This window comes from Mustela erminea, chromosome 14, assembly GCF_009829155.1.
Source record: "Mustela erminea isolate mMusErm1 chromosome 14, mMusErm1.Pri, whole genome shotgun sequence".
In the NCBI taxonomy this organism is placed as follows: Eukaryota; Metazoa; Chordata; class Mammalia; order Carnivora; family Mustelidae; genus Mustela; species Mustela erminea.
In genome coordinates this window covers 91,859,993-91,887,066 of record NC_045627.1, presented here as the reverse complement: position 1 = coordinate 91,887,066, position 27,074 = coordinate 91,859,993, and the positions used below count along the sequence as shown (strand labels likewise).

Genomic DNA, 27,074 nt, shown 5'->3' with positions numbered 1-27,074 from the left:
GTATCTCAACCCAGTTGCAAGGCCCATGAAGCTGTAGTAATCAGTGTGGTATTAGGGAAAGATAAACATGTAGAAGTGGAATGGGCTAGAGAATCCAGAAATGACACCCACACAAAGATGAAAGGTAATTCAATTTTCAACACACAGTGCCAGGAAAAATCAGCTATCCATATCTGAAAAATGAACTTCGCTCTGGAACCCACACTCAAAATGGACCAATGACCTAAGTATGAAGCCTTAGACATATGGAGAAAATGTTCATACAGCAAAAACTTCTTCAATACAACATTAAAAACACAATCCGTAGAAGAAAAAAGTACAACTGATTTCATCAACTGCAGAACTTCTGATCTTTGAAAGACTATTGGTGGAGTCCAAAGGCGAGCCATGATTGGGAGGGAGGCGGAGGGGGGCGGATTTACAAATCAAATCCCTGATGGAATATCTGTGCTCAGAATTTAGAATTCTCGAACTTGAAAGGTAAAGAAACCGACTGAATAAGCGAGTGGGTGTAAGAGCTGAACGGGCATTTCACTGAAGACTGGGTAGTGAGCACACAGTGAACAGCAGGAGTCAGCGGGAAATGCTGGTAAAAACCGTTAGGAGCGGCACCTGGCTAGCTCAGTCCAGCGTGCGATCCTTGATCTCTGGGTTGTGAGTTCGAGCCCCACACTGTTTTCAAAAATCTTTTAAAAGATTTTTTTAAATCTTTTTTAAAAACCCAACACCACAAGGAGATACCCCTACAAACTTTTTAGAGTGACAGTTTTTCAAACTCTATACCAAAGGCAAAGTGGCATAGGCACTCTGGGCAACAGGTCAGCAGCTCCTTCCACAGTGATACTGCATGTGTTTAACAGCTGTTTCTGGATGTTGGACAAGAGGCAGTGCAGGACCGTGTCCTTAGGGGGCGGGTAAAGGGACAGGAGTTCCGGGTGTCACGCATGGTTTGGGAGCCAAAGGGAGGAGACACACACCGGAGCCCGGGGACACTGAGGCAGGTGTGACGGAAGGGATGACTGCCCTTGGACTCCCACTTCTAGCCGAGGTGGGATACAGAGACTGGATTTACCGTCCCACCTGGAAGGAAAGAGACAAAATTGTGAAAGAAAAGGGGAAATAAGTGGTTTTCAAGACCCCGAACGTGAGGCAATGAAAGATAGTGACCCTGAGAGAAGAGAAGCAAAGACAGGGTTCAGCTCTCCCGGCTCCCTGCGACACTTTCCACCGGCAGACGGGGAGAAGGGCCAGGCAGAAGGAGCCAGAGCCCCCCAGCTGCCCAGACGGGCGGACCCCAAGCACATGCAGCTGCCAAGAAGAGCAAGATCTCAGTGACCGGAAAAGGCAAGACCTGAAGGACAACTAGAGCAGGACACCCTTCCGTGCAGGCCGAACACAGGCGGCACTAAAAGATCGTGTCCTAACGAGAGCACTTGAAGCAGCAGCGGAACCCCAGAGCGTGGGCCCTGGGAGAGGGGAGCCCAGGGTCGGGGAGGAAAGGAGCTGAGGTTTACAGGTGGTTGGTTAGCTGCGTTACTTTGTAACCAGATGAGTAAAGGGCGCGCCTGAAAAAGAAGCAACTGAGCGTCCGCGGAAGGGCCCTGAGCCCGGGGCGGGTCTGCGGACCGGCCGCCCCCGCGCCTGGCCGCCTGGAGGGCAGGCGACCTGCAAAGACCCATTTGCCGCTGAGGAAAAAGGGGGCGGGTCGGACCCATCCCTCCGGGGACCCCGCCGCGCCCCTTCACAAACTGCTCGGAGAGTCCCGAGGGTCCCGCGCCCGTGGGACTTCGCAGTTCGGGTGCTCCCGACCTGGCGCCGCGCACCTGGGAGGGAGGCAAGGCCGCGAGCGAGCCTGATAAAAGCCACCTGGGTCCAGAGGCAGCGGGGCCGAGGGAGACGCGGCGAGCCTTCCCCAGACCCTCGGAGACCTGCGGAGACCCGGCGGAGGCCGCGCATCTTGTGCGGGGGCAAGGTTGTGCTTGAGGCAGGGGCCTGGGGGAGGCGAGGCGGCCGGTTCCGGGAGGGTCTCCAACACCCTCCGTCCGCCTGGGCGGCACAGAGCGCGGGGCAGGAGCTCCTGGACCCCGGACCCCGGCGGCCTCAGCCCGCGGGTCCAAGAGGGTCCCAGCGACCGAGGCCCCACGCTCTGTCCTGCAGACGCTTCGCCAAGAATTTGGGGGGCGGTCCTCATCGCTCCGCACCGGGGCCTGTGCCCCCACCCGCTCAGAGCGGCCTGCGCAGCCCACCCTCCGTCAGCCAGCTCCCCGCAGGGCTGAGCGGGTCGCGGGGTGGGGGGCGGGGTGGGGGGGACAGCTGAACCAGCGCGGTCCCTCCCGGGGTGAGCAGGAGCTGCCGGCTCCCCCTCCCCCCCCCCCCGGAGCGGCGGGAAAGCCTGGAGGAGCCCCTGGGCCGCAGGTGACCGGTGGGGACGGTCACCCTCTCCCTGAGATACGGCTGTCCTTCAGACACCTAACTTCAGTCTCAAACACCACAGCCCCTTAGCGGCTCTGAGAGGACCGCTCTGGCGACCCCCTAAATAGCCATTTTGCTCCTCAGAAAACACAGGTTAAAGGCCTCAGGCTGGCTCAGGCATGGTCTACTTGAGGACATTAGAGCTGGGGATGACCCCCCTCCCTTCCGCAAACCCCCTGGCAGCTTGGCTCAGCCCTAGAGAGCTCACTGGTGGTCAGACGGAGGTGGTGTCCTTCCCCAGAAAGGAGCATTCCTCTGGAAGGACACCTGGGTGAGGCCAGGAAAGTGCCTGGGGACACAGCCCGAAAAGACACAGTGGGCAGAATGGGTCTTGTCTCTTGCTGTGTGTGTTGTGCACACCTGGGGGGGTGTGTGTGGAAGTATGTATGCACCTGCAGAGGAGATGTGGAGGGGGTGCACACCTGGGAGTGTGTAAGAAGTGCACACCCGGGGGTGTGGGTGCGCCTGGAAGGATGGGCATTTGTGCATACGTGTGCACGTGCATGCACACACACCTGGCCCTGCACTGGCGGCGGGGGGGCGGGTGCAGGAAGAGCCTACGCCTGCGGCTTCTATAGGAAATCAGGAATAAGAGTGTTTGCACCCAAGGCCCCTCTGCCGGTGCTAGATCTGGGAAACTGCATGTTGGACTGGGGTTGGGGTGACAGGTCAGTAGGGCAACCTTGGAGAGCGGACATAGCACACCTGCCTCTCTCGGCTGTTCCAGGGTGCTCAGAAGAGACCTCCCCACCAGGGAGGGCGATGAACCACTCCACTGAGACCCTGGTAACAGAATTCATCTTGCTGGGCTTCCCAGAGCTGTGCCACCTTCGGGGGCTGCTTTCCGGGTTATTCCTCACAATCTACCTGGTGACCATCCTGGAGAACCTGGTCATCGTGCTGACCATCCGAGCCAGCCAGCAACTGCACACACCCATGTACTTCTTCTTGGCCAACCTGTCCGTGCTGGAGACCCTCTACACCTCAGTCACCGTCCCCAAGCTGCTGGCTGGCCTCCTGGCACGGGTGAGGACCATCTCCTTCTCAGGATGCCTCACCCAACTGTTTCTCTTCCTCTCGCTCGGCTCCTCCGGGTGCTTCCTCCTAGCCACCATGGCCTGTGACCGGTACCTGGCCATCTGTCGCCCACTGCACTACCCAGCCACCATGAACTGGCAGCTCTGTCTGCGCCTGGCCCTCAGCGCCTGGCTGGGCGGCTTCCTGGCCTCTTTCGTGTCCATGGCTCTCATCTCCCGCCTCAGGTTCTGTGGCCCCAATGTCCTCAACCACTTCTTCTGCGACATCTCACCCCTGCTGCAGCTCTCCTGCTCTGACACCACTACCATCGAAATTCTGGACTTCGTGGCAGCCCTGGCTGTGCTCGCAACCTCCCTGCTGGTGACCATGGTCTCCTATGCACACATCCTGGTCACAGTGCTGAGGATCCCGGGCTGGGCCGGCCGCCGGAAAGCCTTCTCCACCTGTGCCTCCCACCTGGTGGTGGTGGCCACCTTCTACACCACCACCATTTTCATGTATGCCCGGCCTCACGCTGCCAGCTCCTTCGACATCAACAAGCTGGTGTCCGTGATCTACTCAGTTGTGACGCCACTGCTCAACCCCATCATCTACTGCCTGCGGAATCGAGACATCAGGGAGGCTCTGACCAAACTCCTCTGAGCCCCTGGTCCCTCCTGAGCACCATCTGCAGGAGGCCAGCCCCACTTCCCGGCCCTCCTGGGTCCTACCTGCCCTGTTCCTGAGCCCATGTGGATGGCCTCCATTGCCTAAGCAACCAACCTCAGCTGGCCAGACTGTGAATGAAGTGTGTGGGCAAGGCCAGACGGTGCCACAGGCCACACACTTGCCGCTTTTCCTCAGAAACAGGACTGTCATTTGACTTAAAACTTGATGGGTCTAGTGAGTAGACGGCATGCCCATACTTGGCTTTTCTGCCTTTTCTTTGTTCTCTGGCACTCAGTGGCAGAAATTGGGTTGATCCAACACCTTCCTTCTTACTGGGCTGCTGTCCCTGGTCAGGGCGAGTGGTTCTGACTCGAACCCATTGCTTCCCACACCCCAAGCCCTCCCCTGCCCTGGCCCCGGGCGCGACGTGTTTGGTGTGCGCCCTGGGACAGTACGCGTGTATCTGCAGGCGTGCCGGCTTGCTTGGCGTTGAGAGTTTTGAATTCATGGGAACGGTTTGGTGCTGTAAATATTCTCTTACTGTGCTGCTTGATTATTTTGAGGTTATGTCATTAAGTACATGAAATTTAGAACTGTGTTGTCATCTTCCTGAATTTAACCTCTTGTCATTAAGAAGTATTACTCTTTGTCTTCAGTGACACTTCTGCCTTCCTCCGTCAGGCTTCAAGTCCACTCGGTCTGACGGCAGCGGAGCTGTCAGCATCCCTTCCGGTCGTGGCTGCTTGTGTGGCACTTTCTGCGACTCTTAGCTTCGGACCACTGCTGTCCTCAGCTCTGTAAACCACACTTCTGGGTTGTCAGCTGCTCCCTACATCTGTGGAGAAGTCAGTTTGTTTTTACTCCTTTTAGGTAATTGGGTTTCCCCTACTTCTGGAAGCTTTCAAGGTCTTCCGACAAGAAGTGTGGTGCCTGGTCCCCAGGGTGTGCTTTTCTCTGTCTTTATCGTGTCTGGAGTGTGTGATGTTTCCAGAATTGCGCCTTGCCTCATCAGTTTTGAAAATGTCCGGCATGTGCCCCTCAACACTGCCTCTGCCCCAGCCCTCCGCTGGTCTCCTTTGGTTCCCCACGTCCACATGGGGTCCCCATGGGGTCCTCGTAGGGTCCTCGTGGGGCGGGCCTGCAGCAGCCTCCCCTGTGCACCGCAGCCTGTTGTTTTGCTTTCTCCCGGGCTTTCTTCTGGGCGTCTCCTCATCCTCCAGGTCACTAACCCTCCCTGGCCAAATCTAACCTGCGCTTTTAAGTGTATCTTTTCAGTTCTAGAATTTCCATTTGGTTCTTCCCGTTTCCCACTCTCTGTCCCCTCCTCCGTGTTGTTCTATTCCTGTAGGTACGTGTGCGTTCCTCCGTGAGTCTGTTAGCGATCCTGGTTTGCCTGCGCGGCTGTTTCTTGCCCAGACCAGTAGTCTTATTGCCGTGACCTTTTATAGCGTCTTAATATCTGACAGGGTGTCCTTCTTCTTTGATCTTGTTTTTCAAAATGACTTCTATGAGTACTTCTTTCACTTTTCCATATGGACTTTAGAAACCCTCAGGTTCTCTATGACTTTCCTCAGGCCGCTGTAACAGAGTGCCATAGTTGGGATGGCTTAACACTAGAAACTCATTTTCTCGTGGTTCTGGAGGCTGGAAGTCTGGGACAGCGTGTGCGCAGGGCTGGTTCCTTCTGAGGCCTCTCACCTTGGCTCACAGATGGCTGCCTTCTCCCTGTGTCCTCACGTGGCTGTCCCTGTGCTTGTCTGATGTCCTCTTCTTGTAAGGACAGCAGTCAGATTTGATTAGGGCCTGCCCTCCTAATCTCATTCTACCTTAATTACCTCTGTAAAAACCCTGTGTCCAAATACAGTCCCATTCTGAGGTCCTAGGGGTCAGGCCTTCAATACAGGAATTGGGTGGCCAGGACTGTGCGTGGAGCAGCAGTTCCGAGCCTCTGGGAATCGAGGGGGTCTGATGGAAGCTAAGAGAGGTCACATCACACCAACAAACTGGTCCCGTCAGGTCACCGTTGAGGAGGTCCTGCAGTCCACCCCTAGAGCCATCAGGAGAGCTCGGTGTCCCCAGGCGGAGTGGCTGGGTGGGGCACCCACAAAGGTGGAGAGCAAGATGGCGCCATGTCAAGGAGTCCCAGGGTCCTATCCAGCAGGGACTGGGAAGGCTGGCTGGCTGGGGCACCTTGCTGGGCAGTGGCCACCGGGAGGGCTCCCTGAGGGGTCTGAGCAGTGGCACTGCAGAATGGTTAGGTCACCCATTTCCTCCTTTCTGGATACCAGAGGGATAACCCGGCACCTCCCAGTGAAGGGCACTGGACACCAGGATCTAGGGCTCTGGGGCTGCCCTAGCATTCTGTGGCCCGTGTCTGGGACCCCGCCTGGGGCAGGGATGAAGATGGGGTGGGGAGGGTGGGAGAGGGGTGGGGTGTGCGAGGGAGGGGGGAGGAGGCGTGGCGTGAGGGTGGGGGTTGCTGGGTGCAGGAGAATCGGGATGGGGTTTTGTGCTCACTGGGTGGTGGGGACAGAGTGGCGCGGACGCGCGTGGAATCAGGAGGTGGGGTGGGGGCAGGAGTTAGGCCGGGTGCGGCGAGGATGAGGTGAGGCCGCGCGCTCCTCTCTGCCGGCCTCTTTCTCCGCCCTTCCCGTCTCCCGGGGGATGAGCCTCCGCGTCTGCCCGCCCCCATCCTAGGGCGGAGGCCTCGCGCACGGCCCAGACTCGGCGCTCGGGTGCGGGGTCTTCGCCGCCGCCCGCTCCCTCCCGCCCTGCCGCGGCCCCTGGGGCAGCCGCTCCGGCCCGCGGTTCCGACAGAAGCCCGCGGCGGGTAAGGCCGGGCGACGGGATCCGGGCGCACCGGAAGGCTGGGGCGGGCACCCGCGGGGCTGGGGATGGAGGCGCCGCGTGACGATCGGAGGCCCCGGGAGGAGGGTCGAGCCGCTACCCGGGTCCCCCGCGCCCGGATTCGGCCCTGCGTCGCGTCCCGGTCCCCCGGCCCAGCTGCTCTGCCGAGCGGTCGGGGGTGGGGGGGTGGAGCGTGGTGCGGGGGCGGGGCGGGAGGGAACTGTCCCCTGGGTCCCGGCCTGCGGGGGCGGGGTCTGCCCTGTGTCGCGGCCGCGAGTCCCTGCGCCGGCCCGCGCCCGCGGTGAGGCCAGGACCCCCGCTCTGGGTCTGCGCGCTATGCGCGCTGCCCCCAAGGGCCGGAAGAGCCTGACAGAGGCTCACGCTTGGTCCTTTCTGCAGACGGTGATCTGGGTCCCTGGGGACCCTCGGTCCCTGAGACTGTGTCCTTCAAGTACATCCCCCACCCCAGTGTGGCCTCTTGTCCCAAGCCGTGGAGGTCGTCCCACGGCCTGGCCCCTCCCCCAGGCCTCAGCGCCCGACCGCAGGGAGTTCACCACCCTCCAGCCCCAGGCACAGAATAACCCCGAGGTGCTCAACCCTCTCACCCTCCAGGTCGCCCCTTCCTGGTTCCCGAACAAGACTCCCACCCTCGGTCGAGGCCTGAACGCCGCCCCTCCCAGCCCACCCTGGCCCTGAGCCAGTCGTCCACCGGATGCTGAGGGCTCCCTGTACTGCCAAATGCCTGTCTCCTGTCCCCAAGCCCTGGGCCCGCTGGTCCCCCAGCCCGTGTCCAGGCCCTGAGCCCTTGTCCCCAAGCCCTGAGCCCGCTGGTCCCTAAGCCCCTGGCCCCAAGGCCCCTGGTTCCCTGATCCTCGCAGAAGCTGAGGTCCTTTCCCCGTTCTGCCGCAGGTTTGCTCCACAAAGATGAACTGGACGGCCGCGACGTGCTGGGCTCTGCTGCTAGCCGCCACCTTCCTCTGCGACAGCGGTGCGGCCAAGGGAGGCCGTGGAGGGGCTCGCGGCAGCGCCAGGGGAGGGTTGCGCGGAAGCGCGCGCGGGGCCCCGAGGGTGCGCGTGAGGCCGGTGCCCCGCTACGGAGGCTCCTCCCTGCGCGTGGCGGCAGCGGGGGCGGCGGCCGGGGCTGCCGGGGCGGCCGCGGGCCTGGCAGCGGGCTCCAGCTGGAGAAGAGCCCCGGGCCCAGGGGAACACGACCTGGAGGACGAGGACGCGGGACCAGGTGGCAACAGAACGGGCCAAGGCGTCTACAGCTACCGGGCATGGACTTCAGGCGCGGGGCCCACCAGCAGCCCCCACCTCTGCCTGCTGCTGGGCGGCGCTCTTGGCACCCTGGGGCTCCTGCGGCCCTAGGCCCTGCCGCGCTTGGGCAAGATCTGGCCCCCAGCCAGTGCCCTCCGGCAGGCCTCTCCAACCTGCCCCAGAGACCTCCAGCGGCTGAGCACCCCCTTCCCACCGCTGCCCACTGCCTCTGAACCAGGGAGCCCAGTTCCACCTCTCACCCAGAGGCGGCCTCCTGCTCACAGCCCTCCACAGCCTCCCCAGCTTCCCCATTTCTCACCCTACCAGAGGCCCAGGGCCCATCAGCTCCAGGATGCCCCACCTACCACCAGGTCAGGGTCCTCCCCAGCCAGAAACGTGGTGCCTGTGCTGCCGTGACCAGCAGTCCAGCATCTCTCCCCAGCTGCCCAGAGAGATGTGCCAAACCAGGGTGTTCAAGCCATCCCAGCTCCCCTGACCCCATCCTGCACCCTGGAGGGGTGTGGACAGTGCTGACCACCAAGCCAAGAGGTGGGCCCTGAGGACACTGTGGCCCTCCCCCACAGCAGCAGCCAGTACAGACTGAAGGCCTAGTGGCTCTGGGGAAGAAGAGGTTTCTCTCACAAGTTCTCGTGTGCCTACCACCTGTCCACAAAAGGCAGTCTGGGGATTTCGGGGCCCACACGTGCCCATCATGGGTTTCTGGATAATTCCCAGGGCACCCCTGCCACAGCAGCTGCCCCAGAGCCTTGCCAGCCCACCCTTGGGCCCAGAGGCATGCCCCCCTCCCTGGACACTCTCAAGACCATGGACCCATTGGGGCCACTTTGCTCCCACGTGGAACAAGTCACTCAACTCTTCTTGGGACCTATTTTAGGGGGAAAAAAACCACATTGTTTAACTTTCAAGAGCTTTTCCTTTTCTTTAAGGTTTAGGTTCACATTCTGGAATCAGTGCTCGCTGGTCCTCAGGGACCGCACGGCCGCTCCCACTGAAGAGCTCTCCCGGGACAGCCAGCCGTGTTTCGGGCAGATCAGCAGCGGGCGGCCCCCCCCCCGGGGAAGGGGGGTGTGAATACGGCCGGCCCGATCTCAAATCGGAACCAGCAACCAGCATGGCCACGAGGCAGGTCCCTGGAGGCGGACGGCGGCCAGGCCCAGCACCCGGCAGGCACAGCCAGACGCGAGAGTGCTTGGGCTCAGCAAAGCAAGGCCCCCCCGGAAGCCGAACCCCCGCCAACACCTGTCTGAGCATCTGAGGCCGTGCTGGGGCCGGACAAACTCCCCGAGAGGACTCTAAGGAAGTGCCAGGTGGGCCCAGCAAGGGTTTGCCTCTGGCGCCCCGGTACCCTCCGCAGAAAGCCGGTCCTTTGGTTCTCAGGCGCCCAGAGGCCCGTTTCCCTCAAGCCTCAGGCCTGGGTCCCGGTCCACAAGCCCTGGGGGTCTAGGCTCTACCACTTCCTCTACCCCATGTCCCACAGCAGGACAACCTCCCAGGCCTAGACCCTCTGGATCGCCCCGTCCTTCGGTGCTCACTGAAAGCCTCACCTGCCACTGGGCTGCCCCCCAGAATATGCCCTCACACCCGCCCCTGGACCATGGGGCCTTCGGACTCAGCTGACCGATGCCAGCACCTCCCATGGGGGAGGGGCGGGAGGGCCTGCCCGCTCTGCTTTCCCGCAGCTGACACACAGGTCTGGTTAGGGTGAGGGTCTCCAAGCTACCAGCAGAACCCTGGACCAAGCATCGCTCTCCAAAGGCCAGGACCCAGAGCTGCAGGACACAGCTCTGCCTGTACCCACAGCGCCAGCCTTCTGGGGGCACAGCAGGCCCCGACGCCACGCCATCCATTCTGGATCACACCTGCCGCGACCAAAGACCAGCATGGCGGAGCCCTGCCTGGGGCCTCAGGAGCCGTGCGACCAGCCTGCCGCCGCACCCTTTGGGCAGGACAGCCTTGCACAGGGACTCAGCTCTATCTGAGGGGCCAGGAGCGGGGGCCCAGCCTGCCCGGCACCACGTGGTGGAGGCGGCGTAAACGGGACGCCCCAGTCAAGAGCTTCCACACCAGCCTGACTCCAGGAGTGTGTCCGGCATTCGGCACCACCGCACGCTGGCGTGCTTCCCGCGCTACTGGTCAGGGTTCCAGCGGGAAGCAGACGGTGCCCGGGCCGGTCCCCTCAGGAGAGGCCAGTGTGTGCGCTCCGGGAGTGGGCACCTGCAGGAGGGGAGGTGCCCCACGGACACTCTGGTGTTTCCAGGAAGGCCACACCCCCACGGGACACCAGGTCCGCCCGGCCCCTCCTTCCTCTGCCCTTTGCTGGAATGCAGGCTGGTAGGTCCAGGTCCCTGGGGAAGAGTCCCACCGACCTGTTGGCTTGAAGGTGCTCGGAGGCAGCAGGAAAGCTCTCGAGTCTCCACTGACCACACCAGCGACCATCGCAGCCCGTACGCAGCTGGGGACAGACCGTCCGTGGGTTCTGCCACGGATCCTGGAACCTCTGTCCGTTTTGTGTGCACATTTTAGTCGTGTTGTGAAATAAACACTCTGTTGGCAAACAGACCCGTCTTTATTGCAGGACCCAGGGCGTTAGGAGGACCTAACACGAGAGCCCCGACAGCACGGCTCACATCCTGACTGCTCTGGCTGAGACACGGGCCTTAACACGTGGGCCCACGGTGCTACTGCGCACAACAGACGCGCCGCCAGCAGAGACAGGCCTTCTAAAACATTTAACTGCAGACTGCACTTTCAGCTCCGGAGAAAACGTCAGCTTCTCCCTAAGAGATACTCAGCAGGTGTGCACCGCACAGGCACAGCTCCGGCATGTCAGCAGTCCCAATGTCCAGACCCCGGGCACCGTGCCCTGGGACCAGCAGCTGGCCAGGCTGTGCGGTGGCGGCAGGTACAGGCTCCTTCCTAGAGACGGGACCCGAGTACCATACAGGGACCAGCATGGAGATTCTGGGAAAGGGAGTCCCAGCGTCAGCTTCTTGGGTGTGAGGGCCTGGGATATCCCAATCTCCGGTGTCGAGGGCCAGGCTGGGGTGAGGCCCCTGCCAGCTGGACCCACTCAGGGGGCTGCCAAGGGGAGGCTCTGCAGAACATCCCTGTCCAGCATCACTGGGCCGAGCAGCCCGCTGCGGAAGGTCCGGAGGAAGTCTCGGGCTGCCGCGGGGTAGTTGGGCTGGATGACGTTCACGTCCCCTGGGGGAAACAAGACCGTCTGGGAGGAAGGCCCCTCTGTGCAGGGCAGGCCCGGGATTCAGACGCACCCCTCCCTGCCCATCCTCAGGGACTGGCGGTGGGAACCGGGGAACCGGTGGAGCTTGGGCCCCAGGGCATATTCAGAAAGAAACCGGAGTCTGGGCCATGGCACCCGGACCTCAGAGGCTCCCAAGGGGTAGGACACAGGATGTACCCAGCACGAGGCAGAGCCACCCTGCCCTCCTCTCCAGGCTGGACCCCGAGCCCCACCCTTGCAGCACCTCGGTTTCCAAAACAGCCACGTGTGCCCACCATGCCCTCCCCAAGAGCCGCAGCCGCTCCACAGGCTGGTTGTCCACGCCCAGCCCGGGGCTGAGGCCTCCGCATCTCACCTGTGCCCGTGAACACCTTCACCTTCTGCGTCCTCCCCAGCCTCACAGCCACCCGCTTCAGCACACTGGTGACGTCATCACAGGCCCCGTCCAGGCCGTAGTGCTGCACGTACCTACACACACACCCACAGTCAGGGAGGGACAGCCAGAGCTGACCTGTGCTGGGCCATGCCCAGCTCTAGCAAAGACCCCTCCCACGGTCCCCAGGTGCCCTAAGGCCGGCTTCCCCGCAGGAGCCCGTGGCTGCAACATCCACCCCATTCCTAAGCAGGCCCGGGGCCTGGAGCCCTGGGTCAGCATGGCCAGCCACCAGAGGCAGCCGCACGAGGTCAGGAGCACCAGGGTCACCAGCACTCTCTCCAGTGGAGAAGGAAGAGGTGTGCCTGGCGTTTTCTGCAGCCCGCGGACCAGCAGACAGCGCCCACCACTGCTGAGAACCGCCCAGTGGCCCCCGTGAGCTCCCTGTCCCACACAACTCCGGCTCTGGGCCCGATGAGGGAGGCCAGCATGGGGCCGGCACGGCCTACCCTGAAGGGCTGAAGGAGAAAAACCTCACCCACAGCCAAGCACCTGCCGAACCCCAGGGTCTGGGAAACTCTAGCCTGGACCGCCCCACAGGCAGAGGAGACAGTGGATCTGCCCCACGGTCCGCAGTGGGGAGCGGGGCTCAGGCACGAGCAAAGTAAGACACGGACCCAGCCCCCATGTGGGCATCAGAGTGCCCGTCTCAGAGGGGGTCTGAACCCTGAGAACACAGGTCCCAAGTCCAGCTTCGGAGGGCGGCAGCCCCACAAGGCCTTCTGTCCTGACGATCTTGAGAGCCGTCCCCGGAAAGCTCTCTCACTAACACAGCCGGGAGTGGCCGCCCGCAGGGACTCTGGAAATGCTCTAGAATCGCTGCAGGACTGCAGATGCCCAAACAGACTCCCACACAAATGAGGCAAAAAAATTAATTTGAAATTCTACCTCCATGCAAAAGAGAGTAACAGGAACTGGATTTACCTCCCCTGAAACAACCAAAGACACACAAAACGGTTTTCAAAGCACCAGACATCAAGCTATGAAGAACATAAACAGGGACCCGGCGCTGTCCTGCTTGGCACCTCAGGACCCCACGGGGCCCAGAGGGCTGCTGGAGCCAGACGCCACCAGCTGAACCAGAGAGAGCAGAGCTGCCCGCAGAGGGAGTGCCGAATTCCGCCAGCCTCCATATTTAGCAGATGAGGGCTCAGCGCACGTGAGAAAGGGAATCCTCCGAAGCCAGAGGCCGGGCGAGACCCCCGCAGGGCAGAGGGACACTGGCCCACGCTCACAGAGCCAGGAGCAGGTGGAGGGGACACAGGGCAGGGGAGGGCCCCGTCCCACGCGGGGCAATGGCTCCAGACCCACAGGCCTGGAAGGAACTGCTTCCGGACAATCGTCCCAAGCGAAACTCAAGGATTCGTGCAGAACTGGTACATGCCCGTCACCCAAAGAGACAGAAGTCCAAACGCCCAGCAGCCAGGCGTCCACCACGACGCACAGACAGTAGGGAACAGACTCATCATGAGGAGAAAAGCCGAAACCGCCCCAGACGTCAGGGTTAGCAGAGACGGCAGAGCGGTTTGTGTGACCACGGTCCACGTGTCACGAACTCAAGAACACAAACCATGTGACACGCGCTGTGAGACACACACTGGGCGCGAGCAGCGGGTCAGACATGCAGGGGCACAGGCGTGGCCAACCCATGGGCATCAAGTCCTGACGACAAGAGAAGGCAGACGCTGAAATCACAGGAAGAAACTGTGGTCGAAAATCCGAGAAAAGCTACAAAGCCACAGATCCAAGAGCACCACAAACTCTCAGCTCAAGCAAGGAGAAGCAAGCCGCGGTCATAAAACCAGCTACTGGAACAGAGACAGACATGACCCGCTACTCATCAGAAACAGGGGTGAGAATGGGGTGGGCCAAACTCTTTCCAGTCCCGGAAACAGCTGTCCATCGAGCCTATCACGCTCAGTGCAAGTATCTTTCCAAAATGAATGTGAAAGAAAGACGTCTCTGAACAACCAAAATCTGACCGTTCAGCAGCAGCACAGGCGCTGCAAGAGGCTGACGGGAAACCCTCCGACCTACACCAGGCAGCGTGCGGCACTGCGAAACACCAAGCATCGGATCAACAGCTAAGGTCTGTTTCTTATGCTTGAAGTCTCCGTAAAAGCCAGACGGTGCAGCTCAGGGTGACAAGACACATCCCAGTAAGACACAGAACAGCAAAAGCCCACAGATCCAGCGAGGAACGGAGACGCGCCGGCGTACGGAGCCTGCACTCGAGACACACTCTGGTGTCGCTCAGAGCTGCTCCTCAAACACCCAGGCAACCCCTCCAGGAGTTAGAGGCGACAGGCTGACGGAGGGGACAGAGGGACATGGTAACGTCCAACGCATCCAACAGAGGGCAGACGGAGGGAGAGAGGCAGACGGATGCCCAGCAAGAGGAAAGGCAAAGACGGACAGACAGAACAAACAGCGAGACAACAGATTTGGGTTTTTTTAAGATTTTATTTATTTGAGGGGCACTTGGGTGGCTCAGTCATCAGGAGTCTGCCTTCACCTCAGGTCATGATCCCAGGATTCTGGGATCGAGCCCCGCATCAGGCTCCCTGCTTGGTGGGAGCCTACTTCTCTCTCTCCCTCTGCCCGTTTGTATTCCCACTCTCACTGTCTCTGTCATAAATAAATAAAATATTTTTTTAAAAATAAAAGGTTTTATTTATTTGAGAGAGTGTGAAAGAGAGCAAAGCAGTGGGAGCAGCAGCAGAAACAGAGGCAGAAGCAGGCCTCCCGCCGAGCAGGGAGCCCCATGCAGGGCTCAATCCCAGGACCCCGGGATCATGATCTGAGCCAAAGCCAGATGCTTAACAACTGAGCCACCAAGTGCCCCTATAAGATGACAAGTTTAACCCGACAACAATAATCACATTACATGTGAACAGGGCAAAGACTTAAAATGAAAAACAGGGGGCACCTGGGTGGCTCAGTGGGTTAAACCTCTGCCTTCGGCTCAGGTCATGATCCCAGAGTCCTGGAATCGAGCCCCACGTCGGACTCTCTGCTCAGCGGGGAGCCTGCTTCCTCCTCTCTGCCTGCCTCTCTGCCTACCTGTGATCTCTGCCTGTCAAATAAATAAATAAAATCTTTTAAAAATAAATAAATAAATAAAATGAAAAACAGAAATGGTCAGACTGGAGAAGAAACTAGACCTCACTGTACACAGCCTGTGAGAAACACATTTTTAACATAAAGACACAATTAAAGCGAAAAGTGACAGAAGAAAAGGCCACCGTGTTAACACGAAGAGTGGCCACCGTGTCCCTGCCAGACGAGGCAGATGTCCGAGCAGCGAGAACTGCCAGGACCAAGATGGCCCTTCTGAGCGATGAGGGCATCAAATCAGGGGGACACGAGGACCCGCAGACCGTCCCCTGCACCTCCCGGCACAGCCTCGGAGTGCGTGAAGCAAACACACAGAACCGCAAGGACAGACAGACCAGCCACAGGCAGAGACTTCAGTACCGTCTCGCGGCACCTGGTGGCAGAAACGGAAGGAAAGCCGGCAAGGCAGAAAGAGGGAAACAGGAAAGACCGAACAGTGACCAATGAACTAGAAGACAGAAAGACAACGGAGAAAGTCACTGTGACCGAAAGCTCTTGGTAGAAATCAGTAGAACTGACGAGCGTCCGGGGCACTGAGGTCCTCAACGCGACACAGGACGTGCGGGAACTCCCCGCTCCCCACACACTCCCCGCACACTCCCCGCAAGAACAAACGGGTGCGTCCGTCTGTACCACGGAACAGGTGCGGCGGCCGCCAGGAAGGAGCGACACGCCGCGCGACACGGAGCAGTCTGGGAGCTATCTTGTCAAGCGCAGGGAACCACACCGTGGGACTCCATTCCTAGGACATTCGAGGACAGGACAGAAAGCAGACGGCCGCCAGCTGTGGCACCGGGGTCAGGAGACCGTCTATAAAATGGGAGCAGGAGGGTAGGGAGGAGCCATCCCCAAAGAGCGCAAGAAATTGGGGGTTTTCTTGACTGTGTAAGAGTCAAGCGTGTCACACTGCACAGAACGTGCGGAGTTTACCTAAGAGCACATGAATGCTGCTGTCTTCCTTAATGATGTCTGTCCAGGATGAGACAGGACGGCCCGCCCAGCCCCCGACCCCGCACTCACCCAAAGAGCCGGTGCCTGTTGAGGGTGTAGAGAAGGTAGTCGGCCAGGGTCTCCTCCCCCACCAGGTGGTCCAGCACGGTTCCTGGAACCAGGAGGCCAGGCTGAGCCCCGCACATGCGCCCGGCATCGGCACTCAAGCGACCCCTCCCTGCTCAGCCTGAGACGCTGCGGCTCCCGGCAGCCCTACCTCGGCAGTAAGCTCTCCAGGCCTCGGTCTGAGGGGTGAGCGCAGGGGCTGGCCCGCCTCAGCTGGCCCACTTAGAGCAGGCCCAACGCGTCGGCCCGGCGGCAGGAGGGGGCGCTAAGGGGACCCTGACTCACCGCACAGGGCCAGCTTCAGGCCCATCTCCACACTTTCAATCCGTGGGGAAAGCACCCCAGGAGTGTCCAGCAGGAACATCAGTGGCCGGTCACACACCTGTAGACACAGAGGGCGGTCAGGCCAGCCGCCCCCTCCAGGTGCTCTGCTGGGTGGCCCCCAGAGGCAGGCTGCTAGGTTCTGAGGCTCTGAGGAGGTTCTGGGGACCCGTCCCAAAGGGTCTGTGCTCTTCAAGCAGCTCTCCGCTTCCCCACACCATCAGTTCCCACTGAGTTTGGGATATAAATCTGGGCCTCAGGTTCTCCTCCCAGGGCGTAAAGGGCGCATGTGGACAGGCCGAGCTACCCGGGGAGAACAGGCCACCGAGTGACCTTGGGCAGGTGCTCGGCTCCCTCCTCCATGAAACGGGGGTGACAGCATGCCCTCCCCCGGGTTTGATGTAAGGGCCCCCAGTGTGTGGCACATGGCGAGCACTCGGGGGGAGCACAGTGGAGAAGACAGGCCACCCCACAGCCCTCGGGAAGCACCAGGCGTGTGCGTGCGGCACTCGAGACCCGGCAGCCGAGCCCCCTACCTGAATTCTGGACATCACAGCTCTGGTGATCCCGGGCTCAGCGCCGACCCTGGTAGCTTTTCCTGCAGGATGGAAACGGGCCGTCAAAGGTAGCCACACCCAAGGCCTGGCACACAGGCTACAGGGTAAGAAATGATACACACAGAACCCTACGAAGGCCCACAGGGGCTTGGGCTCGAGTCAACTCCAAACCCGCTCACAGCAGTGACTCTTCCACCAAAACTTCTTCCCAACACCTGCCCAGGGACCAGCAGGCAAGCACCTGACCATGAAGGTCCCAAAAGAGCTCTCGTGTTAGCACGCCAGCTGCTGCCTCCAGGACCTGACCCCATGCCTGATACCAACCCTGCACCCTGCAAGTCCGTCCCGACAGCGCTGCCCGTGACAGGCCTGTGAGCTGAGTTCCTGTCCAAGGGGCCCAGACAGCTCCAGAGTAAAGAGATCCACCTGTCTGCCAGGCGTGCGTGGAAAAGCAATTGTGGTCCAGAAACCCAACAGAGTATGACTCAGCCTTGGAAAGAAGGCAGTCCTGCAGCAGCCGCAGGACGGACCCGAGGACATTACGCTGACCACTAGCGCTGACTGCACACATGTGAGGTCCAGAGAGAAAGAACATTATTGGTGCCCAGGGCTGGTTAGGGTTTGTTTAAAGCCGTCTAGCTAGAGACAATGGAAAAGCCTAGAACAGTGGGATGGACGGACAGCACTGAATATACTTCATGCCACAGCATTTTTAAAAAGCTATAATTTTAAAAAAATAAACTTAAAAGAACAGACGGTTTGCCGAGTCTACAATGAGGACCAAAAACGCCACCTGCAGACTCGCAGTTCAGCTGCACCGGGCTGGGGTCCGCGCACGGCAGCCCGCTCGTCACGGCTCTGGAGAACAAGGCTGGCATGGCTCTGGCGCGAACCCTGAAAACCCTGAGCGCCATAGAAGCACGGCGGGCAGGCGAGCGTAACGGGCGCGTCTGCGCAACCCTGACACCGGGCGAGCACAGTCGGGAGGTGCCCAGGAGCTCCTGGATTTCCAGCTGGAGGAGGCAGGTTTCCAGCTGGAGAGGCGGCCCTCACCAAATGTCTCCTGCCTGACATCAGGTCCCACGTGTGCAGCGGCGGCCTGAGACCTCGGTGAGGACAAGACCGCCGCAGAGCAGAGCAGTCATACCCGCGTCAAACACCAACATCCCACGCTCAGGAAAGAAAATACATTCAGTATAAAACGGGTAAGGATGACTCTGTGTCACCCCTTAACCTCACATCGGACACTTCAGTGGGTCCTTTCAGGGCAGAGACAACCCCGAGGGGCTGTGAGGCTCCGGCTATGGCCGTGTTGTCTGTTGTCAGGACTGAGACAACTGCTCGCGGGGAGATGAAGGGCCACAGCAGCAAAGAAAGGACCTTTCCTGAGGTGCTGTCTCCTGAGTGCGTTGATGAGTGAGGACTTGCCCACGTTGGGGATCCCAATCACCATGGCACAGTACTCCAGGTTCTGCCAAGGCACAAGAGCAGGGAGTCAGGGGTCTACCCAGACCACCCACAGCCTCCTGTGGCCCATGCTGGGGAACCCACAAGCCGAGGTTTGTGATCAGGGGGAGGAAGACCAGGGTGGAGGCCCCGCCTGGCTCAGCAGGGCCACCCCACCCTTCCTGCCGCGAGAAAAAGAACACGCAGGGCAGCTGCCCCTGCCCCCCAGGCACCTGCAGCAGCAGAGAGAGAACGCCAAGGGGTCGTGGCCCAGCACCAGGACTGCTCAGCCACTGCTAGCCACGGAGCCTTGACCCCTCAGCAGGAGGCACCAGCCCACGGCCAGCCCGGGCGCCACAACCAACCTCTCCTCGATGATAGCGGTAGCTGCCCTCAACCAGTCCTCTGACCAGCGGTATGACCTGCAAAGCACAAACAGCAGACACTGGCCTTTTCTGGACTTCCAGGGTGGCGTCTGCCCAGGTCCAGCATCAGGGAAGCAGGGCTGTCCCCATCAGGATTTAGAGTGTGCTGGGGCCCGGGGATGGGGGGAGGCGGTGACCTGTGGCCCATCCTGTCGCTCCACCATCAGTGAGTGGGTCTGTCCCCCGGAGGGCGACAGCTCTGACTGCAGCCACTCCAGCCACACCGCCTATCAGCCAGTGAAATGATCCTCCAAATACGGCTGCAGACACGAGGCCCCAGACCCTCCAGAAGCCTGTGGGAGCCACAGCCCCGAGTGCACGCAACAGCCCACTGCACTCCTCAGACCGTCACAGGCTGCCCAGAGCCCACTTGCTCTCACCCAGAGAGGAGCGTGTCCCCGGGCCCCCAGTAAACCCTGGACTGTCTCAAAATTCTGCTTCTTATAATAACATGAGCTGTGGGATTTCTTCAACGCATCTAAGCGAACGCACTGGGTGTGAGACAGGGCGCCTACCTGCTTGATGTTCTCCTCTGTCACGCAGTTGGTGAAAACAACATTTTTTAGGCCTTCTCCTTCTAAGTGTTGTATGATTTTCTGAAAGAGAATATTTCCATTTCATACAGTCAATGCAAATACGGGTGGTATACTGTGCTAAAATCCAAGGATCTGAGACTGACCCCACCCCCAACCCCGCCACAGGCCAGGCTGTTCCCTGGCTTGGAGCCACCGCAGCAGGGTCTGGAGACGAGGCAGGCTGCGGGGGGGCGGGGGGGGGGCAGGCGCGGGAGCCCCTGGGAGGGGGAGTGAGGGTTAGGGTTAGGGTTAGGGTTCGGAGGCCCTGGGAGGGCAGGAGGGACGTGTCCCAGTCAGGGGCCTTGTACTCCGGGCTCCAGCGGGGACGAGGGTTCAGCACAGACGTCACCTGCCTCTCGGGAATCAGGACCTCCATGTGCAAGAGGCCACTTCCAGCAGCAAACAGCCTGTTACACCCGAGTGTTCTGCCCAGCCCCCCTGTAAACTGAGGCATGACCCAAATCCAATCACAGAACATATCTGATGTTCTAAAAGCCCAAAGGTAACCTAAGGTTAATACGACATTACCGGTCTCAGCATTAAGCAAAAGCAGTGTAGGAACCCTGGTTTTTAAACCAGTATGATGACGTTCGATCAGCTACCGACCTAAACATATGGTTGATGCCTAAATGAACAAAAGGTCACTCACTTGTTCGGGTTTATATTTGAGTTATTTGTTGGGTGATGCAGGTTAAGAGACAGGCCACAGCAGACACATCTGAAGCCACGCTTTGAAGGACATAAATTCACAACGGTGCTGACCCAGCACCCGAGGCCGACACGAGGGGCGTCCACTCGGGGCCCCACCCTCCTCTCCAGGACCTCTGCCACAGCAGCACCTGAGAACAGCTCCCAGCCTGGGGAGGCCCCACTGTGGTCCTACGGTAGGTCACATCAGTGCCCAGCACTCTACAAAAATTAGCATTTAAGGGCAAAAGCAATCACTGATTAAGACTCAAACCTCAACCAATAAAAGCAAAGCTTGTGATTAAATGACTACATGTGCACATGTACTGAGACCCACAGACACCCAGCTCCTGGAGGGCCTGAGCTGCCCGATCTGCACAGCGGGAAGGCTTGAAATGACCCCAGCTGCTTGCACCTGGCTGAGGGGTCGCTGCTGCTTGGATTTTCAACGAACAGAACTCTGTTGGCTTCCGTGTTGGATGTCTCCCTGGAAACCTTGACACAGAGGCTTGTGGCTGGGGCTTACGTGACTCAAACATGCCACGATCAACGAGGAAACCTGAACCAAGGGGCGCCTGGGGGTCTCGGTCTGTTGAGCATCTGACTCTTGGTTTTGGCTCAGGTCATGATCTCAGGGTCCTGGGATCGAGTCCCTCATCGGCTTCTTCCTCAATGGGAAACCTGCTTCTCCCTCTGCTTCTCCACCCCCAATCCCGCTTGTGACCTCTGTCTCTCTCAAGTAAGTAAACAAAAGGAAAGAAAAAAGAAACAATCCTTTTTAAAAACAAGAAAAGAAACCTAAACGACATTTTGGAAACAAAGAGCAAACTGCACCACTGACACCCTGACGGCAGCTGGGCTGCGACCCACAAGGCTTTGGTGCAGCCCTTTGGGCAGGAAGAGCAGAGGAGAGTGCTTGAAAACATGTCCAGACCTCCATGTTTCTGAACTTCTGCAACACATGGGAAAGCCCTGTCCTCGGTCACCTGGTGCCTCGTGTCCCCGATCCTGCCTTTGAAGAAGTTCCTTGGGGCCTCCCCACGCTTCTAGTTTCCAGCTCAGTGGCTATGCGGGGCTGGCCGGCTGGTGCGGGTGCCTGGGGCAAGCGTGGCCGTCACGGGAGACCTCTAGGTCAGTACCTGTGGCCTGAGCCTGTGGCCACTGGCCTCACACAGCCACTGAAATGTAGCTCACCAAAACGATGTAAACTGTGAACGTCGCGGCTGCAACAGGAGCCACATGTCAAGTGCTCCCTGCCAGATGGGCCAGAGGCCACACGGTGGGCCGCGGGACTCCAGCCCCACAGCCTGGCCATGTCCCACGGGAGAGGCTCACCTTGGTCCTTTGGACCGTAGACATAGAGGGAGGCTTGTCATTCTGAGAAATCGCGTGCGAATACCTCTGCAAACAAAGTGCTGTTTGCCGAAGCAAGCCCGTCGGGGGGAACCACCCCCGCATGCGTCTGCAATCCCAGACGCGGGAGCCCTGACGCGGACCGCGCCCCGAAGGGCACCTTCACCTGCTGCTGCTTCAGATCCGCCAAGTCCATTTTGTTGAGGACCAGCACGTGCGGCTTAAGCCCAAGAGTTTCCTGAAACAGAGGATTGCGGCCTGAAAGTGGAATGTGGGAAAATTAAGGAAAAACCCCGTCAGTGCTCTCCCGGCCCATTAATTGATCTCGTCCACCTTGTTACCCAACTGACGCCACCTTCAGAAGGAAATCTGTAGAAGGGACTGAGCAGAGCAGGAAGCCTGGTCTCAGCCCGGCCAGCCAGCCCAGCCCCACACTCCTCACACTCCCCGCCAGCTGGGGAGAAGGACACCTCGTCGCCACCACGTTCCCACCGCAGACATGCAGGACAGCAGCTCCCGCGCACCTTCCCAAAGAGGAACGACAGGGCAGACAGAAGGCAAAGCTCAGTGGGAGGCTTCAGAACTGGCTCTTTGTTCAGCTGCCAAGGTGCAGGAGTCCAGAATGAATGACGTGACCGCCCTACGGTGCGGCCAGTACTGCCTTAACCAGTCTATGTCCCACCACTGCCACCCTCTGGTGACCGCCAAGGAGATGAGGGTCCCCCGTGGAAACCATCCCTGAAGGTTCTGCCTCCTTGCCAGCACTGTCAGGCCCTTCCACCCTCAGCCAGGGACCCTTAGGGAATCAGGACAGGTCCCACCTCATGGGACCCGAACACGGGCAGAAGGATGGCCCCTAGTTATCCTCTGAACACTAAGCCACTACCACTGCTCCGTCTCCTACGGAGTCCCCAAGGCCTCCAGCACACCCTGGGTCTGGACACCTGTTAAGGGCTGTACCCTCACCCACACAAAAGGACTTTCCACAAATCTCACTTTTCGCTCAAGGGTTAAGCAATACCAAAAGCCCAGACTCCATCCCAGGGTCCCTAACGCAGCCTAGGTCTCCTTGCCATGTCCTGGGGAAAAAGACAGAGGTCTAGAAACCAAAAGGACAGATGTCCACTCACTGCACAGTAACAACTACAGCTTTGTTGTTTTTGCTAATCAAACACAGGACTGCCCAGCGTGGGCTATCCTGTAAACTGACATAGTTAGCCTACAGTAAATAAACTTGACATCTTGTTACACAAGTTCCAGAGTCTGAAATAGTGAACACGGTCCCTCATCTGACATCCCTGGGCTGGTAACAACTCTCACAGCAACACCTTCATCACATAAAGAGAATCCAAACACACTCAAATACAAGAAAAACAAGGTCTGGAAAGTACATTCGTTACTGAACAAGATCACTGGATCTTGCCAATGCACACCTCAGGCCCGGAGGAAAACCCCACTGGCCAGCACGCTTACGTGAAGCTTGCATACCTCACCTAGAGAACCCACTGCTGGACTGGACTGGAAGGTCTGGGTGTGCCAGGCAGAGGTCAGAGCAAAGATGCTGCCCTACACACCAATGCAGAGTGTCAAAAGACACAGGCCTGGACCCCACGCCAGAGAGGCTGGTTAACTGGTCTGGAAAGGGGCCCAGACCAGGATTTTTTAAAGCCTGCTGGAGAAACCCTAGTGTGTAATAAGAGCGGAGAGCCACTGCTTCAAGTGCCAGTAACTGAGAGGCGAGGGCACCAGCCTGGTACAGCAGACCAGAGCAGAGACCGGAAGAGGAGGTAGACGCAGACCAGGTAACATCAGGAATGCCTCCTGCTGCCTGAGCGCCACGCAACCCAGGACGAAGGGCCTCCTCTTCCCACTAGGGTGCCGCACCCAGGTCTGGGAGAGTGGGGAGCAAGAGGGCTCACGACAGAAGCAACTCCGTGACACCAGCTGCATGTCCTATAATTCCACTCAACTCTAACACTATCTACATGGAGAAAGAGTCAGATCCCACAGGCTAAGGGCTCAGTCCCCACATGCCCCCAAGGTACCTACCACAGTCCAGGCCATCACCTGTGCTTCTGACCCACAACCCCTCCTTGGATTCAGTGAGTTTGCCAGAGTGGCTCACGGAACTCAGAGAAAACTTTACATACGAGATTCCTGGCTCGTTATAAAATGACGACTCAGGAATAGCCAGATTCGGCCACATACCTACAAGTGCTGTGTAGGATGGAGCACAGAGTCTCCGTGCTCTTCCTGTGCCCCTCGGGCTCAGTCAGTTAAGCATCCAACTCTCGATTTCAGCTCAGGTCGTGAGATCAAGCCCCGTATCAGGCTCAGACTGAGTGCAGAGGCGGCTTGAAATTCCCTCTCCCTCTCCCGCTCCCAGCCCTGTACTTGCTTGTGTGCCACACCCCCCTTCTAAATAAAAATTTTTTTTTTTTTTAATAATAAACGTGCCCCTCTTCCTCTATATCCATGTTTGCCAACCCAGAAGATCTCCAAACCTTGTCTTTTTAGGTCTTAATTGAGGCTTCATTATACAGGGCTGATTAATTAAATCATTGGCCATCAGCAATCAATCCAACCTCCAGCCCCACACCCTCCCAAAGGTCAGTGGGTCCAGGGGGTGGAACCAAAATCTCCACTCCTCCGACCGCAGGACTGTTCCACCGGCAACCAACCCTCAAACCTAGGTGACTTAGTGGCTTTCCAAGTCACCCCATCGACAGACACCTTTATCCGGCTCATCACCTGGGAAATACCCAGGGCTTTAAGAGCTCTGTGCCAGGAACAGGGACAAAGACCCAACATACACATATTTCTTTTTACACGTCACAGGATCACAACCACAGAAGGATATCCGGGCGTCATGGACCTCGATGATACAGTCCACCAGCTTCAGGCTGCTCTGCATCTTCTTCAGCCCTGGAAAACAGAAGAAACCTAATGGGTTTAAACAGGACAGGTTTACCGGGCGCCTGGTGGCTCCGTGGGTTGAGCGACTGCCTTCGGCTCAGGTCATGATCCCGGAGTCCCAGGATCGAGTCCCGCATCGGGCTCCCAGCCCCATGGGGAGTCTGCTTCTCCCTCGGGACCTTCTCCAGCTCACGCTCTCTCTCACTCTCTCAAATAAATAAACAAGATCTTTAAAAAACAATAATAGGGACGCCTGGGTGGCTCAGTTGGTTAAGCAGCTGCCTTCGGCTCAGGTCATGATCCCAGCGTCCTGGGATCGAGCCCCTCATCGGGCTCTCTGCTCAGCAGGGAGCCTGCTTCTCCCTCTGCCTCTGCCTGCCTCTCTGTCTGCCTGTGCTCGCTCTCTCCCCCTCTCTCCTCTGATAAATAAATAAAATTTAAAAATAATAATAATAAACAGGATCGCTTTAATGACCCGCCACCACAAACCATCTGCGGGACCTGCCCGACAGGTGCCCGCTGAGTGCCTCCTTCCCGTTTTCCCGTTCACAGCGGCGCCTCCGGAAAGGGACAGGCCAGCCTGAGGGGCAGCAGCGCGTCCGGGCCCCACCCCCGCGGGCGTCGGTCTCAGCTACCGAAGCGGCGCCCCCGCCTCCGCGACGCGCTGGGCCCTCCACGCTGCACCGAGGAGCTGCTGCCCAGGGATCCCCGCGGCCCCGGCCCCGCGCCCCGCCGGCCCCGAGCGCGAAGGGAGCGGCGCAGGAGCGGCCACCGCGGCCGGACGCCGAGGGCTCCCCGACGGGCCGGTACACCAGGAAGGGCCTCCTAGGGCGGTCTGGCGGGACAGCGAGGCCCCTGCGCGGTACACGTGCTGCGGTGACCACGCGGCTCGGAGAGGACCCGCCGCGGCCACGGCGCCTCGTCCCCAACGTCCGGGCCGGAACGCGTCCCCGGGCGGCGGCGGGAAATACGGCGGCGAAGGGACCTGCGGGGACCCGGGCCACCCCAGGGCACCCTGCCGTCCCCCGCCGCCGCCCGCCCCACGCGCCGTCAGCCCGCCGAGCCAACGGGGCCGGGGACGCGGGCGGCCGGGGACGCCGGGGCCGGACGCCGGGGCCGGACGCCGGGGGCGCGCTCGCGGGCAGACGGACCCCGCGCCGCCCCGCCTCACCCTTGGCCATGTGTCCCGGGAACCAGCGCGCCACGTCCCGACCGCGCAGGGGGAAGCTCTCTCGCCAGGCGGCCCCCGCGGCGCCGCACAGCGCGTGCAAGGCCACCCGCATGGCGCCGCGTCCCAGGCACAGCGCGGCGCAGGGGGACCGCTCCCGCGACGGACCTCCCCGCCGGCCCCGCGACCCGGCCCTGCAGTTCCGGCGCTTCAGGGGCCGCTCAGCGACTCGCGCAGGAGCACTACGGTGCCTTGGGCGGCGCCTGGAGCCCGGGGGCGGGGCCGCAGGGGGCGGGGCGGGGCCGCAGGGGGCGGGGCGGGGCGGGGGCGGGGCCGCGGGGCGGGGCTACCAGCCAACCTGGGACCTTGTGCAGGCCAGGGACTTCCCAGGGGTTCTCAGTTCATGGAAATCTTTTTTTTTTAAGATTTTATTTACTTGTTTGTTAGAGATCACAAGGAGGCAGAGAGGCAGGCGGGGGCTGGGGGGGTGGGGAGCAGGCTCCCCGCGGAGCAGAGAGCCCGATGCGGGGCTCGATCCCAGGACCCTGAGATCATGACCTGAGCCGAAGGCAGCGGCTTAACCCACTGAGCCACCCAGGTGGCCCATGGAATTGTTTTTTTTTAAGGAATTCATAGATATATTAACGTTAACTACATTTTAAAATTTCTAGTTCCTCCTCGACTGTATTCGGAACATAACTGTGATGCAACTCAGCAGCCCCTTTATACAAACTGGTTACAATGTTCAAATACTTTAAGTGTAGTCTATATATGTAATATTCCCCTTTTCTTTTTCAAATACACCACGTTTTAAACAAAGCCTTCGGAAACGCTGAGACGGTCCCGCTCCGTGGTCAACACACGGAGACAGGACTCCCGCGGCCCCCTGCTCTGCGCAGCGTCAGGTTTGAGCTTTAGTTCTGAGTCCCAGCAACTCCCCCACACACGGTGAGTACAAGAGTGTTACTCTAATGGAGTTTCCGGGAAAAGCTGCTAAAATCCCAAACACGCTTGAATTCTCAGCACAAAAATGTCACTACGGTCCCGGGACTGCGGGAGGTGAGCCCTCCCAGGCGGCTCCCAGACCAAGATGATGGACTCAGGGGTGGAGTCAGACACCAGATGAGAATGAGGACGAGGTCGCAGCCCCCAGCCCTCCTGACATAGCTGCCGTCCCACCAAGAGGGCAGCAGGTGCCCTGCTCACTTTTGTCCCCTGGGGTACAAAAAATGTCTCCCCAAGGCACGCGGCTTGAAGAAACCTGGGAGGTCAACAACACAGAGGGAAGCAGCATCTCTCAGAGCCCTGGGACCACAAACCTGAAACAAAACCCTGTCGCATTCCGGTTTCCCACAGCTGACTGGCAGGTGTCCCACACAAAACACTCGAGTGACAGAGCAGTGGACACACATGCAGAACTCGGGGACAGCAGCAGGGGAGCCCCCTTGGAGGGGCCATCTGACCCAGGAGGGGAAGAAAGAGATGGGTCTGTGCAG

At 59.6% G+C, this 27,074-nt stretch overlaps 3 protein-coding genes across 4 annotated transcripts; 2 read left to right on the top strand and 1 right to left on the bottom strand.

The window, feature by feature from the left end:
- The first annotated feature begins 1,602 nt into the window (after positions 1–1,602).
- Positions 1,603–4,743, top strand: LOC116573222 (olfactory receptor 226-like). The gene is made up of 2 exons (XM_032313172.1): positions 1,603–1,972; positions 3,200–4,743. The coding sequence occupies exon 2, from the start codon at positions 3,235–3,237 to the stop codon at positions 4,150–4,152; it is 918 nt and encodes a 305-aa protein (XP_032169063.1). The 5' UTR covers positions 1,603–1,972; positions 3,200–3,234; the 3' UTR covers positions 4,153–4,743.
- Positions 4,744–6,638: 1,895 nt separating this feature from the next.
- SPRN (shadow of prion protein) lies at positions 6,639–9,157 on the top strand. The gene is made up of 2 exons (XM_032312286.1): positions 6,639–6,988; positions 7,915–9,157. Exon 2 carries the CDS (start codon positions 7,930–7,932, stop codon positions 8,371–8,373), a length of 444 nt encoding a protein of 147 aa, XP_032168177.1. The 5' UTR covers positions 6,639–6,988; positions 7,915–7,929; the 3' UTR covers positions 8,374–9,157.
- Positions 9,158–10,830: 1,673 nt separating this feature from the next.
- Positions 10,831–25,830, bottom strand: MTG1 (mitochondrial ribosome associated GTPase 1). 2 transcript variants are annotated; one of them, XM_032312284.1, is made up of 12 exons: positions 25,582–25,830; positions 24,355–24,419; positions 21,661–21,765; positions 21,477–21,542; positions 19,395–19,475; positions 18,820–18,876; positions 18,389–18,479; positions 16,988–17,049; positions 16,416–16,512; positions 16,095–16,176; positions 11,880–11,992; positions 10,831–11,487 (listed from the first exon to the last, which is right to left on the bottom strand). In XM_032312284.1, exons 1-12 carry the CDS (start codon positions 25,691–25,693, stop codon positions 11,354–11,356), a joined length of 1,065 nt encoding a protein of 354 aa, XP_032168175.1. In that variant the 5' UTR covers positions 25,694–25,830; the 3' UTR covers positions 10,831–11,353. The 2 variants fall into 2 exon arrangements, with proteins under 2 accessions (XP_032168175.1, XP_032168176.1); XM_032312285.1 differs by lacking the exon at positions 21,477–21,542 and having other exon boundaries at positions 25,582–25,827.
- Between the last annotated feature and the right edge of the window lie 1,244 nt (positions 25,831–27,074).